Source organism: Papaver somniferum, chromosome 10 (assembly GCF_003573695.1).
Source record: "Papaver somniferum cultivar HN1 chromosome 10, ASM357369v1, whole genome shotgun sequence".
NCBI classification, from domain to species: domain Eukaryota; kingdom Viridiplantae; phylum Streptophyta; class Magnoliopsida; order Ranunculales; family Papaveraceae; genus Papaver; species Papaver somniferum.
Genome location: NC_039367.1, coordinates 2,297,715 through 2,310,259, shown reverse-complemented (window position 1 = coordinate 2,310,259; position 12,545 = coordinate 2,297,715). Strand labels below are relative to the sequence as shown.

Here is a 12,545-nt window from a genome sequence, read left to right as displayed (position 1 = left end):
TTTGCTAACTGATCTCAAAATAAATGCACATTGAAGGTTGCCTACAGATCGCTTACTTTCTTCAAAGCTTCTTCAGTTTATCACCGTCTTCTGTGTTCTTTGGATTCTTTTCATCTTTCTAACCTGCTTAATCTCTCAATTTTCTCCCTGTCCTCAATCTTTGAATCAGAACAGATGGAAAAAATCACCAACACCGCAAGCAACACAGAAATCACAAACACTGCAAGCATCACAGAAATCACACACAACAACAATCACATCAACAACACACAAAACACTAGTTACTTCAGATTGGAAGCTGGATTTTCCCCTTCCAAGAAACACATTAACCACCTGTTCATCATCATTGCTCAACACACAAATGTGGCCTCAGTCATTAATAGAAGTCGAAAATCCATCAAATTTAAGGAAGCAATGACATTATTTAATTACCAATTCAATATTCTGCAAACTAATTTCAAGTATCATATTGATTTATCCAGTCTCAACATCTCAATCTCAAGGCAATTTACATTAGCTCAGACTGGAAATTACTATCTCTTCTTTTATCTAGAAAACCCACACACCAGTAATGGTTTTCTGAAGATTCCTCTAAGTGGTTACTACATATGGTACAGCCTTGGTTCCGACTTAGGATCTATCCCGAGTCTTAAGGCTCTGCCCGAATCTTATATACAACAATCTCACTTTCTAGCCCTGAGGTATTTTGACTGCCATTATTTCTAGGGCTATTACTACCACCTGGAACATGCAAATCTAATCCCAGGTATATATCTTTCTACAAGCTTGACTAAACTTGCTGAGGGTAAGATTAAAAGTCATTTTCTTTACAATGTTCAATACCTCCTGAAGCATTTCATAAGAATATCTTCCAATCATGTTATAAAATCTTATATCACTAAATTTCTCTATATTTTAAGCCAATGCACTATTCATGTGAAACTTCCCATGTATGCCTAATGGTTTCATTACTCTATTTCTCTAGCTTTTGCTGGTAATCATTGCATACTTGCCTCAAGTACAAGCACAACTAGCAAGCAGATTTCATTAACAGCAAAAAAAATAAAAATCTTTAAAACCCAATACTATGTTGTTAGGCAACTCTGCAGCTTGCTACTACCAGAAAGTATTACTCAAGCGTTACACCATTATAAAATTAAACCTATTTGTTTGTTTTATAACCCTCACATCTCTCTGAGTTTTGTTTTGAAGCCTACCTGTCTAGAATTTCCCTGCATCTCCAGATGCAATGGTAATATCCTTCATAGATCTATCTATAACAGCTCTATATACTTGAGCTACAACCCTGGAATCAACTCCCGGGGACATAAACTCATCAGCTGGTACTTCAGGTGGTTGAGGGACCTCTCTATTTCTTGCATTGGACATAAAAATCCTATACACTTGAGATACAACTCTTGCATCAACTCCTGGTGGAAAAGACTCGTCAGCTGGTACCTCATATGGATGAGTTATTTCTCCAATCCTTACACTGGCAATCTCTGCCACATCTGCAGCCATCTGTCGAATTGTTGGAGCAAGCATGAACATGTTAGGGAAGGGTACCTTTTCTGCAGAAGGAGGAAGAGAATCATTCAAGTGAATCTGAGCTTTGGCTTCATCAGATACTGGGCTGCAAAAAATCCCTGACGACCACCCACACACACAATCCTTTTATCTCCAATCAGAACAACCCCTTCTTTGACCACGAATCGTCCTCATTTGGGATGGAGAGCAAACAGAACCCGACTATCTTTAGCCCCAACAAGTTTCCCATTCTCAATCCGACCTCGCTCGAGATGATTATCTTCCCCAACTGCTGCATGCATAACTGAACCATCCTCAATTACACCTGCAAACGCCTCACACTTCCTCGAAGCAACATCTTAGAAATTCTTCACACCAAAACACAAAATTTAATCAATTTGATAACCCATATTAGCCACTCATGTCTCATAATACAAATCAAAATCAAAATTAGATTGAAACTCAGTAATCCGAACCTGATGCGAAGGCTGACTTACTCAGGCTCTTTTCGGATTTCCCTCACTACCACCATGGGATCTCTGATCACCTTTCATTGCTTGGGAATTCAAATATTGTGCTTCTCTTGGAATTTTGTTAGACATAAAGAATTTACAGCGTTGCCTGGTTCTGCTCTGGGAAAACTGAATAAGAAACTGAAAGAACCTACTCTCTCGCATCTTATTTGGGTTGGGAAGAGCAACAATCTATCAATCACAACGGTCACTTTGCCAAGGTGGCACCTAGATCTCCGGTCCTAGAGATTGGTACTGCCAATTTATATGCATAAGCAAGCCTACTACATACTTTGGACTAGCAAAAGAAACGTCCTCTCATTGGAACATGCGAAGCGCCAACAAACACCTGGCAAGAATAAATTGGCAACTCTATCGGGTTGGACTTTGAGTAAAAATATATGGGTCTTACCCGCGAAACGCGGCCTGATTATGCTCATTCTCAGATTGGGCGGGATTCTCTGGATCATCTGACTCGGAGGGTTACTCCTCACATGCCAAATCAGATTCAAGCTGAATCACATTCTAAGTGGACAAAAATTGTCTGGTGGCATCCATATCTCTTTACTCCAGGCACCCCTCAAACCATAATAAGTTACCAGATGCAAGCGAAATCAAATCTTCGTTGGGATGAATCATCTTACAATTTAAACAAGCTTATAAAGAGGAGGAATCAATTTCAAGTAGCAACCCCAGAAGAACTCAAACACAATAACTCTTCATTGTTGGCAGGCATGGCCACGGTAAGTAAATCCAACTATGCAACCTACTTTTACCACAACCTCCAGGTAAAAACACTACACGCTCAAGTAAATTCAAATTCTGATATGCTAAAAGATTGGAGCTGGAAAAGTCAATAGCTAACATTTCCTCTTCTACAAGCAATCACATCACTTTCAATGCTCAGACAAATCAATCTGAAGCTAAAGATTCTCCTCACCCTGATGTCTTAGCCTGCAAAATCAGAAACAAAAGAATAGATTTAGGAAGGAAGATAACTGGATCCTACCAGAAAAAACTGCCAAAATGGAAAGCTGCAGCTAGAAAAACATCCAACAACAACAATTACTCTCCAAGTAAGAATGATGAGGAAACTGATGCAGCTTACCTTGCTGCTGCTGAACAAATATTCCCACCTTCCAACACCCCAAAACACTTTCCTTTTAACTCTATACCTACTTTGGCTCAAATCAAAGCTAACTGGGATGTTGAGGCAAAACAGAAAAAGAAAGCTGCTTGGAAGGCTAAGAAAAAAGATCACTCCTTTGAAAAGCTTGATGACAACTCAATCAATGCCTCCCAAAATCAAATCTATGACTCTAAGAGAAAGAAGTTTACTCTCAATGATGATAATGCTACTTCCAACAACATGGACATGGAATGATCCAAGAGACACAAAGACCTGACTGACACCACCAAGGAGCAGATGGACAATTAACATACCTCTTTGGCTAATGGCATATTGGACTGCACTACAGCGAGTACCCGGGTATATTCTCTCAACTCTACTTTTTATAATATCATAAGAACTCAATACTTGAATCAAAGTGAGACCATCATGATCCATAAGCATTATGACAATATCACTAGAAGGGCTTTATCTAAGTATCCAGCGGTGTCATACTTTTGGAAATTATTTACTTCCTTAGCTTGGAATTGTCAAGGTCTGGGCGCTAAAGATGCTAAAAGATACCTTAATGATATGCTCAATAAACTTAATTCATAGATTGTTTTCCTCTCTGAAACCAGACTCAAGAGTGAAAAAATAAAAAAAAATCATGCATGAGTTAGGAATCAACAATTTCTGGTATGTTAAACCGGGAGGGGCAAGTGGCATTGCTGGTTCTGATGTTCCTCCATCTCCTTCTGTCCAGGAAGATGCAAATTTTTTTGACGGGGGATTGTCCCCCGTCTAGTGTTACACTCCCAACCACACGTTCAGATGAACGAGTGTATGAACGTGTTTGTGGGAAAAGTGGGGTAAAGACTACCCATAGCAGCCTCTAATCTGTTCATATTGGTAGTGCACTCCTTCATTTGAAAGAGTGACACTACCCATAGGATTTTCTCTAAGTTCTCTTTATATTTTGGATATTTTTTCAAACATTTTTTGGTATTATTTGGTAAACGGTCGGACCTTCTGTTTTACATTTTGGTTCCTTTAATTGAGTATTTGCACAGGACATAGCAGTGCTCAAAACAAAAAATCACCGACATCACAAACATCAAACTCAATTATAAAGTTAGCATTCATCCAACACATGGAATATTCAGGTGTTGGAAGAATTTCCACACAAGAACAAAGCACACAGGCATTGGAAGAATTTCAACACAAGAACGAAGCACACAAGCATAAAATGAAGATACTAAGTTAAACATTCTGGAACATCAAACCCAATTACCTACTATGTTAGGACTCTTTTTTCCAAACTAATACATAAAGGGAAAGAAAAGAAAAACCCACATATTTCATACATATTTCATGCGAAATTAAAAGGAAAAAATAAATAAAATCCACACTTAGAGCTTCTTCAATGGTAATTGGGTGTGTTTCGTAGGTGGCAACAGAAACAAGACATCCTCATTTCAATTTTTCCTTAAGTTTAGGGAAAAAAATAGCTCATCTCCAGTGGTGTTGTTTGTGACTTTTTATGGATTTAATGTAAATTTTATTTTTAGTAATTTTTAGATTTTATTAGAGCTAAAAATGGTTATTTAATATATTAGAATTAATTTAGGTAAGCAAAAGCTTATTATGATAGCTTGACAATGTTTAATAAAAGTTAAGCCATGTCATCTTCACATTGATTTAAGAAGTTGGGGTTGGAGAAAATTTTTAGGAAAAATGAATGTCTATCCTATGTGGATTATACATTTTATCGTCACATACATTTATTGGAGAGACTTTTATTTAGTGTATTTCCCGGCATACCAAACAAAAAACGCATCGGCACGGGACGAGACGAAGCCCCGACATGCACTAGATAAAAAAGTACACCGCCACAAGGCGCGGAAAAATCCTGGGCACACGAAGTTCAAAGAATTTTTTTTTGCCGATTACGTAGGACGGACATAAATCTAGTAATTTATTACATATCATGTCAATTTATTTTCACAGTAACGCACAACACAATACAACGGAAAAACAAACACTGAATCACACAGCATGACCTAACTCGGCTTCACATGGATGGGTAGTTGGGTGGGGCCGGTAACTATACCGGCCCAACAATTAAACAGGCTACTGGACAGGTCGGCTATTATCGCTTATCGGTAGGGGTGTGCGACGGACGGACGTATGCGGATTAGGGATCACCCGCGTCCAAACCGTCAAAGTTGTGGATTTGGAAAATCCAACCGTGTCCGGCTCAATCACCCACGAATTTGACATCTACGGAACCGCGGATGATACAGTCTGGATGCGGATTAACCGCGAATTTATTCAAACAAATTAAAAAAAAAAAGAAAAACTGATGAAGCCTAAAATCGTATGGGAAACACGCTGGTGGAAGAGTGATATAGTGAGAATGGAAAGCAAAGATGGCGTTCGGTATGTCTCTTCCACGGTGGTCAGACCTGCAAGCTGTACTAACACTACAACAACTGAGTATGACACTTGAAGTATTGTCTTTACTGTTTGGGATCTCAGGTCGTCTGCAATTCAATATATTCAAAGAGGTCTTCGCTTTACTAAACCCAAACTAGAGGATAATACAACAACAACATGGAACTTGTACGAATGATGTGTTAGTTCTTTGAATCATTAGTTGTAGTTTCGTCCAGGTGTTGCAGAGCTGACACTTTGGGATTTTAATATCCAAAGCAAAATAGAAGAGCTATCTCCCGTTATATTTAGCATCTTTTGGTCACTTCATGCGAAAGTGTGACCAACTGAAGTTTTGATGCACTCCCGTTTACCAAAAGGAGAACTAAACTAAATTTTTTTGCCAGTTTACAAGAGTAATTTGTACTTTAACGTTCTGATTATAGTGTGAGATCTATAATTTCCCTTACAACCCTATGGTGCGGATGAATCCGCGGATCTTAAAATCCAACCGCAACCAAAACGTTAAAAGTGTGGATTTGAGAATCCCATCCTGTTCGGCCCATAAATTTTACGGATTGAAATTCAGCCGTGATTTTACAAACGGATATGGATGAAATCCGCGATTCCAGATTTTTTGCTCACCTCTACTTATGGCTGGACTCATTAATTGGAGTAAGAGCATCCACCGGGCCACTTATAATCATCGAGAAGGCCGGGGAAGCCCAGGTTGTTTAGGTGTATAACCCTAGTTGGTCTTTTTAGGGATAAGTATTTTCTTCGATCGAAGATAAGTATTTTTTTGGCTTCCCAATCTCTTTTTGTTCGGGTCGAGATTTCTTCTTTCAGGAATTACAAATCCGATCTGCGATCTTTTGTGTCCCTCCTATCAACTGCTCTAATCTTTTGTGTTTTTGCATTGATTTTTATTTATATCATAAGTTATGGTGAAATTGAGAATGATTTTCGAGAAAAGATATCAACCCGATGGAGCAGAATCAATTGTGAAGTGCAGAAATGCAATTGATGATGAAGAAGAAAAGCACAAGGAAAGAGCTGTTTTGAAAAAAAGGAAACACCTTGATGGAGTAAGAGCTATTGAAATTGATGATGAAAGAGGGATTCTGAAATGCAGAAGTGAAATTGATGAAGAAGAAGAGCACAAGGATAGAGCTATTGTGAAAAAAGGTAAACAAATTGGTGAAGAAAAAGCAATTGTGATATGTAAAAATGAAATTGATGATGGAAAAAAAGAAGAAGAGAACATGAAAGAAAGATTAACTGTGAAATTTGATGAAACGGACAGGGAAAGATTGGTTGGAGGAAAAATCAATTATTCTCTCCTTCCCTCTCCATGTAAAGATCTTCCTGTGGATTTGATCGAAGGTATTCTGACGAGATTAGAAGCTCGGGAACTAATCCACTGCAGTTGCACGAGTAAGTTCTGGTACAACACAATTTTTAACAATTCAAGATTTGCTACCTCGCACTTTGTTCAAAATCAAAATAAACCGAGTCTATTTTTAGATCTCTATAATGTATGCGTAGATACCAAAAACGCTTATTATTTCAGGGTCAAAGAGGTAGACAATGTTATGTGTGATGTTGCATGCATGGCTATCTTAAGTGTTAAAGGCACAATGGAAACAGTAGGTCATAGCAATGGTTTAACATGCGTTAGACGAGCGGACAGTCCTTATAAACGGGGTGTTCTAATGGTCATTAATCCTATTACGGCTGAACAATTTGGTTTCTACTATGCAACTCCTACTAGGTGCCTTTACTTGTGTAGTGGTTTTGGTTTTGATCCATTGTCGCAGGAATACAAGGCTGTTGTTATTTTTACGTCAGAAACCAGGGCCGAGTTTGTGTGCATGGTCTTTACATTGGGAACCGATTCATGGAGAAAGACGACTACTAGTACTGCTGAAATCTCAGCAGCACCTGGTTCTCCTCCTTATCGCAGCCGAATGGCAACTAAAGTTTTGACTAGAAAACCCACCCTTTGCGGAGGTGATCTTTTTTGGAGGGTAACTAACAAGGTTCGTAATAATAGCAGGACTGAAATGCTTCTCTTGTTTGACCTCCACAGCGAGAAGATTCAGTTCATTCGATTCCCAACTGTATGTACACGTATCCCGCCGCCTGCGACGACAACAACAATGAATGAGCACCATCAATACCTAGCAGTCGATCATTTTCTGGAATTCAAAGGATATCCATGTATTGCACGTTCTGAGAGGATAATGGTGAGCAACAGTGATCATATAGGACATCGTTGTGTTGCTCAGAGTAGTTTTTGCTGTTGTTGTTGCAAGGTTCATATGTATATATTAAAGGACAAGGTCAAGCAAGTATGGATCAAAGAGGAGACTTTTGATGTTCAAATCAAGTGTCCAGAAGATTTACTACCAGGTGCCTTCTGTTGTTTCTTTGGCACTTCTACAACTGTTACTACCCCTCCTACGCGTGTGCTGGGTTTTTCCGATCAAGTGATATTGTCTTGGTTTACTGGGGACGATCTTCTATTGTACAATTTGCGAACGAAAGATCTAGATGTTGTAATGGTCGCCCGCTACGGTTCTCGTTTGATTCCCTCAGGCCGCCATGATATTTATCCCAGGGACATGGATTATCAGCTGCGTTCTCAAGTAGACAACATGGTTTCTCTAAGAACTTTCATTCCTGAAGGAGCTGAAACTAGGAAATTTAATTGTTATGATGATTTTAATAGTGCTCTTCACAAAAATATTGGTATGGGATATGTGATCAGGGGAAGAAACAGAAACTCGGTGAATATCTGTATTTTTGGTTAGTTTGTATTGTATTATTGCTCGACTCCTGCAATGGTAGTCCTGGTACTATTCTAGTTTTACTTGTATTATTATTTGACTCCAGTAATGGTGGTCAGTGTAAGATTCAAGTTTTAAGTTTTATTCTCAGTGTTATTGAAGATATTTGCTTCAACTGAATACGCAATGCATTTACTTATATGCTCAAACAGATTAGTTATCTGAATGAAAGTAGGCACAATGTATTTGATTAGTTAGTTATTTGGATGAGAGCAGCCATAATGTTTTGTTTTCTGGGATCTCGCATAAAATTCCTGTATTTGAAGGTCTTGTATGCTCAGCCTTACTTTCAAACGTCTTCAGGGTTTTAGATGCTTTGTTGGAGTTTATGGACATGGCGTCAGGTGCGGAGGAGGAATTGAGGCGAAATGGCAAAAGAGTGAAAATCACATTGCATTTGTTTATCAACTCTACTGGCATAACAATGCGACTATCTATTTACTCAGCGTGTCACTTGCTGCAGTGGCTGTTGCCAAGACAAGAAAGGTACTTCTGATACAGTGTTGAGCTTATTTTAACTAATGTTGACAGTTTACCTTCAGATGTTAACTAGTTTTTTGGATGACTAAATCAATCATTGAAACAATAAGAGTAAGATATTGTAGTCAAATTATAGGGGCTATATGGACAAGATGTGTGGATGAGAAAATGATTGAAGTCTGTTATTTATCCCTGCTTCTCCGAGTAGTTTTAGAAAACCAATTCAGGGTGCATAAATCACTGAACTATTCCAGCATGCATGAAATAGTTTCTTTCCACTTATTTGATTTCGCAGGCCTGGTTGAATAATTTTTGAAGTGGAAAGAAGCTATGCTTTCCTGCTTATATGAGGCAACCTACATTTTTTCGTCAGCAAATTGTAAAAAATGTCTGAATGTCATGTGGAATTACAGGAAAGGCAATAAGAAAGAGCTGCTGATGCCAAGAATGCGTGTTCAAACCGCTGCAGAAGCCACTCGCCAAATGCTAACTAAAAAGGTACACGGATCATCAATTATGTTAAGAATCTTTAAAGCAGGCATAATACTAATATACATCCTCTTATGGCTTCAAGAAAAACAACAAAGAGTGGCTTTCGTTGCTCAAAATAGTAATTGCTGATTCTAATGACGCATTTTGGGAAGACACCACTTGTGAGACTTTAATGAAGCGATGGAAGAAATATGGCATGAGGATGATATGGGAGAAGACAAACACAAAAAGATGTTGCATCAAATAGACCAGGAATGCTTGGACGTTTACAAGCGAAAGGCTGGTGAAGCTGCAAATGCAAGAGAACTCCTTAAAGTTGGCTAATGCAAAATTGGAGCAGTCGGGTCGCCAGGGAACATCAACAAACAATTAGCAGTTATACGTTTAAAACTAGAACATCTATCATTGTCTTATTTATTTTTTTTGCTTGATAATACTCAAAATTTTATTAAGAACTCAAAATGTAACAAAACTTACAAGACTACCCTTGCATCAGGGATGGCAAAACAGAAAAAATAAAGGAGAAAATGAAAAAACCTAGCTAAATCTGTAATTTGGAGAATCTGGAATTTCCATTTCTGTTATAAAACTAGGACAACTACTATAATTTCTTCTTTCTCCTTTAGCCAAAGCAGAACCCTTTTTTGTCAATATATCTGCCGAAAAGTTTATCTCTCTGAAAAATACCAGGCTTGGAGAGAGGTTTTGATTCTATTCCATCTAGTAGTGACCTACCTGGGAATTTTCCCAGACTGAAAAGATGAAATTACTGCTTGGGAGTCTGACCTGAAGCATACTTTATGAATTTGTTGGTTAACTGCCCATTCCGCTGCACAGATGATTGCAAAGATTTCTGTCAGAAAATTTGTAGCAGTTCCTAGACCTCCTAGCAAATTCAAACACTCCATCTCATTTCCTGCAAATGAAACCATAGCCAGCTGCACCTGGGTTGCCTCTTGAAGCACCATCACAACAAATGAGAAATTAAGAAGGATCAGGCAGATAGAAGAAAAAAACATCAGTTATCTTGGCTGCTTTCACTCTTCTGCACTTCAAAGCAAATAATTTTATAATTTGCAGGTCATAGGCAGAATCACTCTTCTTCATAAACCATTTTGTTCCTCAGAAGCCAAATTTCTTTCAAAGTTACAAGAGCTGAAACTTTCCAAATCTCCTTCACAGCTGGGCTTTTTTTAGCAAAAGATAGAATATCTTCAAATGATTTTGGATTAGTGAAACTCAATGTACCTCCAAGCCAACTTTAAATGATTTCACTAAAATCACAACCACAGAACATGCTCCAAATTTTCCTATGAATTCTTGGAGAAAGGGCATCTGGAAGCAATTGAATTCTTTTTTCTTCATCTTATCATCTGCAGGAACAATCCCTCTCACCAATTTCCAAACATTGCTAGATATATTAGATGAATAGATTTATGCTATACAGTTTTTGTCTAGTGAAGATTTTGATATTTTCTGTCTAATGCATTCATAAGCAGAAGCAACTGAAAGCTCACCAGTATTAGTGCCAATCCAAATTCTTCTATCTCCTTTGTCATCCAGCACAGGTAGTTCAGAAGGCTCAAATAAGTCAAGTAAAGTTATCAGGAATTAACCATTCACCATCACAGATTAGCTCAGCTACTTTCATATATGGGTTTTGGAGCATAACATTATTTTTTGGAAAAAAATTATACTCAAAGGTTTATCCTTTACCCAAATGTCAGACCAGACAGAAATGTTCTTTCCATCTCCAACTAACCATCTAGAATGGTCAAATACCTCAGAAGCAACCCACTTGATACCAGGCCAAATTGAAGACTTCTTATAATATTCAATCCAATTCTCATTTCTATCTTGAAATTTTGCTTGAGAAAACCTTGACCATTCTTCATTACCGTTCTACATTTTCCAACACAATTTCATTATTGTAGATGTGGAAAATCGTACTACTACATCCAATGATTCATACACACACACACATCTAAAGTAAAACCAACTAGAGAAGTAGAAGAACACAAGATATACGTGGTTCGGCATGATTACCTACGTCCACGGGGTGAAAGGATGATCTTATTACTTGATTCAAGGTTACAAAGATGGTTCTAGATCACAAGTTATCTCTTTCTTACCGATAAACTTTAGTGTTCTCTCATCTCTCACTGAAAAAACCTCAGCCTTTACCCTCTACATGGCTCTCTATTTATAGCCGCTAGTGATGATACATCCAAACTACAGTGAGTGTCACAGCATATCTTCATTGATGTATTTCTCGGGTCATGGGAGAGGCCTCCTTGTAGATACAGAGCCGAGCCCAATTGCATCGTCTTTCCTTGCTTATTCGTCTGATATTGGTCCTCTGATGAGGGTAGTCGATGTCGTCCCTATCATTCTTGGTCGAGTCTTCCTTCGACCGGATTATTCTCTGGCTTTTCAACCACCTAGTCAGTGCATTTATTACTTTTTTACCCGATATCTGTCGCTTCCAACTTTACACGTATTTCCTTCAAGGGTTCCCTTGATATCTCTTTTCTCACGCCGAGTTTGAGTGAGATGATTCGGTGATGCCCATCCTATCTTTCTTGGTGTATTACTGCCTAGGATTATGCCACCTATACCTGCGGATTATTCACACTTACATTTATTCCCCTTCTTTCACTCGTGTGATTGACGCGAGGGGAAGAAATCCGCTTCGCCTTCCACATCCGCTTCCATGCCGCAATTCATGCCATGCTGCTCCCCACTCCCTTTTCCTTTATGACATGTTGATCTTCTTTGCCGGTTATAACTGCTGGGGTATAAATTCGACCCTTAAACCCTTGAGTTCTTACATAGCCCATTTTTAGAAAACGACCTTCTCTTTTTTCCCTCTGCTGCTGCTTCACGACCTTTCGTCTTCACAATTTTCAAAAATTTCAATCATCCCTTTGCTTCTTTCACTGCTTTCTCCTTGCCGTTGTTGTTTGTCTGCCATTTATCTCCATATTTCTCCGTTCAAGTTTTTGTTCTCTCCGCTTAATGAATTCTTCGACTCCTGCAATGACAGAGAAAAGGTGCGTGAGTTATACCTTTTCTGATGATGATGGAGCTCCTCTTGATTCTTTGTTTATTATGGATAGCCCTTATCATCACGATTCT

The 12,545-nt window shown here is 38.5% G+C and overlaps 1 protein-coding gene across 1 annotated transcript; it reads left to right on the top strand.

The window, feature by feature from the left end:
- The first annotated feature begins 8,793 nt into the window (after window positions 1-8,793).
- LOC113317939 lies at window positions 8,794-9,764 on the top strand. The gene is made up of 3 exons (XM_026566050.1): window positions 8,794-8,921; window positions 9,329-9,413; window positions 9,490-9,764. The coding sequence occupies exons 1-3, from the start codon at window positions 8,860-8,862 to the stop codon at window positions 9,652-9,654; spliced, it is 312 nt and encodes a 103-aa protein (XP_026421835.1). The 5' UTR covers window positions 8,794-8,859; the 3' UTR covers window positions 9,655-9,764.
- The last annotated feature ends 2,781 nt before the right edge of the window (window positions 9,765-12,545 follow it).